Source organism: Rhea americana, unplaced genomic scaffold, assembly GCF_003343005.1.
Source record: "Rhea americana isolate MKP2758 unplaced genomic scaffold, rheAme1 scaffold_8, whole genome shotgun sequence".
Classification (NCBI taxonomy): domain Eukaryota; kingdom Metazoa; phylum Chordata; class Aves; order Rheiformes; family Rheidae; genus Rhea; species Rhea americana.
The window spans coordinates 1,779,172-1,782,686 of NW_028186978.1; the positions used below are offsets into that span (position 1 = coordinate 1,779,172).

The 3,515-nt window shown below is 43.9% G+C and overlaps 1 protein-coding gene across 1 annotated transcript in view; it reads right to left on the minus strand.

Moving 5' to 3' along the window:
* The window catches only part of FIP1L1 (factor interacting with PAPOLA and CPSF1), a 44,142-nt gene extending 43,748 nt beyond the window's left edge, over positions 1 to 394 (minus strand). Inside the window, exons 1-2 of the mRNA XM_085322828.1 lie at positions 359 to 394; positions 19 to 247 (exon numbers count right to left, since the gene is read on the minus strand). Coding sequence (XP_085178954.1) covers positions 19 to 247; positions 359 to 394 — 265 coding nt within the window. The remainder of the gene's footprint in view (positions 1 to 18; positions 248 to 358) is intronic.
* Positions 395 to 3,515: the final 3,121 nt, after the last annotated feature.

The following is a 3,515-nucleotide window of genomic DNA, read 5'->3' on the forward strand; positions in this document are numbered from 1 at the left end:
CCCGGCCGCCGCGCTCACCTCCGCCGGGCGCCTGCCGCCGCTCCCGGGGGGCCGCTGCCCGCGCAGCACACGGCCCCCGGGCGCCTGCCGCCTGCCTGGAGCGCTGCCCCGCTCCTGCGCCGTAAGCGGGACGCGGCCAAACAGCCGTGCCCGCCGCTGCCGCCGCCGGGGGACAGCGTCGCCACCGGCTTCTGCTGCCCGCTGCCCTCGCTGTCGGCTCAGGGGCTTTCCAGCGGGGTGTAATATTCTGGGTTTAACAACGCTTTATAGGCTTTTCCTCCAAATTTTGTTGTTTCTTTTTTTTTTCCAAGCTCCAATAAGAATTTAGCATTTGCCGTGTGTGGTGACAAAAAGTTACAGTGTAGTTACGCATTTCACCAAGAAATTGCTCCATCTTAACAATGGGAGGTAGCAAGCCATTTTTATTGATGGATTGTTCTCATCTCTGAATATTGCATCAGCAACTGTAAATTCATGATAAAATCCTAACTACCAAAAACTGTGAAACAGTTTTTGACTGGTTATATGTACAAATGGAGGCTTCCTGTCTTAGGATGCTTGTGAAAACTGAAAAAGGCCCCCTGTTCACAGCAGGCCCACGTGTGAAAAGTCAGACTGGAGGGCTTGACTGCATTATACACATACCACAACACTGGGGGCAAGGGAGCTTATTTGAATTGTTYTGAATTATTGAAGGAGGACCTTGTCTTCATTTCACATGGGGCATAACATTTCACAAAAGTTAATGTGAGCAAACTTTACCTTCTCAGAAGGGATTTTTTCTCCTGCAGTGAATTTTAAATGGTTCAACACCATGAACAGATCAGGAATGACATGCTACAGTCGGATAGGATTTTTATCACRCAGGTTTTTTTTATACGCCAGTGCAGTCAACAAAGGTGCTTTTGTTCTAAAACATTTCTAGACATTTGTTTGTCATAAAGCAAATTTATACAGTCATACCTCTTACAGTGCATCAGTATTTGTCCTTTTTTCCATTCCCGTTTTTACCTGACCATTTAATGAGCATTAAATGGTCTGACCTTAGTCTTACATTACAGGAAGTAGTAGAACTGTTTATGTTTTGTTTCTTTTGATTGTGCAAAAACAAGGAAGAAGAGAGAAAGTAGTTTCATGGAAAACACCACAAATATTGAGAGAAATTAATAGGTGCAGAACACAATCTCTTTTATATGTGTGACACAGATCCACGGAGTGATTTTGCTCATAGGATACCTTTAAATGGGCATCACAGCAAGCTGGTAGCCATGTGACAAAATTCATGTGAAAAAATCTCCCAAGTAGCTTGAATAGTGGAAGCCCACACAAAACAAGGCTAAGGCCTGATGACAGCTGCCAGTTCTGCCAACGTTCCCAGGAAAACCTTCTCTTTTTGGCTTTGGTAGTCAGAAAAAATTCTCTGACAAATTTTCCACTTTGTTTCCAGAAATAGAGTGCTGGACTAGATGGCCTTTCAACTTCCACCCTAAAATGTTAGAAAATCCCATCAGTCCTATCCGCTCCATATATGCCTCTGGAAAGGACCTTGCAGTTTCTTCTTACTGCTGTGCAGAAAGACTGCAGAAAGAATTAGAGCCTGAAATACAGGCTTCTCCCAAGCTCCCAAGTAAATAACAGCTTTGGCTGAGGACAGCAAATAGCTCTTCTGCAAGCTGCATGTAAATCTCCACTCATGGGTTACCCTACAGAAACAAAAAATAGGATTTCAAGTGTATGGGAAATCTTTAATACTGATTTTTCTAGCACAAAAGTTTAAGATTTGCACATATGATATGAAACTACTAATAAAAGTTTGCTTTGTAATTTAACCACTATKCTTTATACTGATTGACTTCATTTTATCTTCTGGCTAGTTCTTTTTTCCCCCCCCCCAACACTGGCATGTGCAGAACTAGTTGCAATCTATACTGTATTTATTAAGTAAAAAAGCTATTTGTTTCCTTGAAAGCACATCTGCTGCTTTGACTGTATAGCTGAAAACAACTGAATTAAAACTTTTTAACACAAGACAGTATCTCTCAAAAGTTGAACAAGCCATAACATATCTAGCTTCTGTATGTAGCATTCAGGCATAAAGCAAAAGCTCAGAGATATTTAAAGATAATTCTGCTTGAGTACAAGCCCAGAGACTCAGTTGTTAACCTTCATAATCTTTTCTTGGCATTCATTTTTCAAATCATAAGAGTCCAGAAAGTTATAATTTTACTTTTTTTTAACATCATAAAGTTTTATACCCTAAAGTTAAAATAATAGATAGGAGTTGGAACAGCACAAAATAGGGATTTGGAAGAGGCATCAGATGTAGGAATGTACATGAGGTAGGCTGAGAGAATTTAACTTCATTAGTGGAAATCTAGTGATTCCATATAAGTTATGTTTTTCAGTGTTCTGAAACCACCTGAACAAGCACAAGAACTAAGATGACCAGTTGAGATAGCAAATGGAGTAATAAATTACTTATCTTTTTGTTGTGATTGATAACCCCACTAAATATTAGAAAAAGTATCCTCCTAATTCTATGATAAGGAGGTTGCCCAAGTAAAATACTATGTACAGCGCTGATCTGCAAATGTGTGAACTGTCCATTCTCTAGGGAAGAACCGTAACTGCAGATATGTATTATGGCAGTGTAACAAAAATACTGATCCAGCACAGTAGTGACCCTGACATAAATGGCCCAATGAACKGTTCTTTCAGTATTTACCAGTATGTCTAACCTCACTGGAAAATGCGTCAGGCAAAACTGAACATTCAGTCAGTGCTTAGATGTCCTTCCTGGTTCTGGCTGGGACTACGGACTGCAGTATATTCTTAATATAGACTGTAGGCTACAAAAAAGCGTAATCTCACAGACAGCTTATATTGTCAGAATTTGGCACTGCCACTAGTGAAAAAAGAAAARAAAAAAGAGATCCCCTATCCTCTCATCTCTCAGGGATTTACTGCTTTTGCTATCACAGTATTTATGTGGCAAAAACAACCCTCTCCAAGAGAGAACACAAACGCAGAATGGCTTGATGAACACTTTTTTGGTAGACACCCAACCTAAAGCACCTGGCCGCGACCCCTCATTCCTACTCATTCACTTTGCTGTGCCTTCGCAGTGGTGGCTGTGTGAAGACCTACACTGGGGAAACTGCTTACTGTAAGATCACCTGTTTTCTTGGTGAGGGGGTGCGGGCGGTGTTTGGTTTTTTTGATTTCCATCTCAGCCAGCTCTGTCCCTCCGTCTGCTCCGTCCGCACAGTTGCGCACGCACCTGTTAACAGCGGAAGAGACACTTTAATTCTCACAGCCCGAGCCCGGTAGTTTATTTCCCGCGAGCCGCCCCCGGAGGACGGGCCTTCCTCCTCCCTGTCACTGGCCAGGGAAGGCGGGCGGGGTGGCGGCACCGACACGTCCGGCCGCTCTCCCGGCCGGCGGCCGTTACCACAGCGCCGCGCGAGGGGCGGGGCCCCGCCACGGCCGCGGCCCCGCCCCGCCCCGCCGGCGGG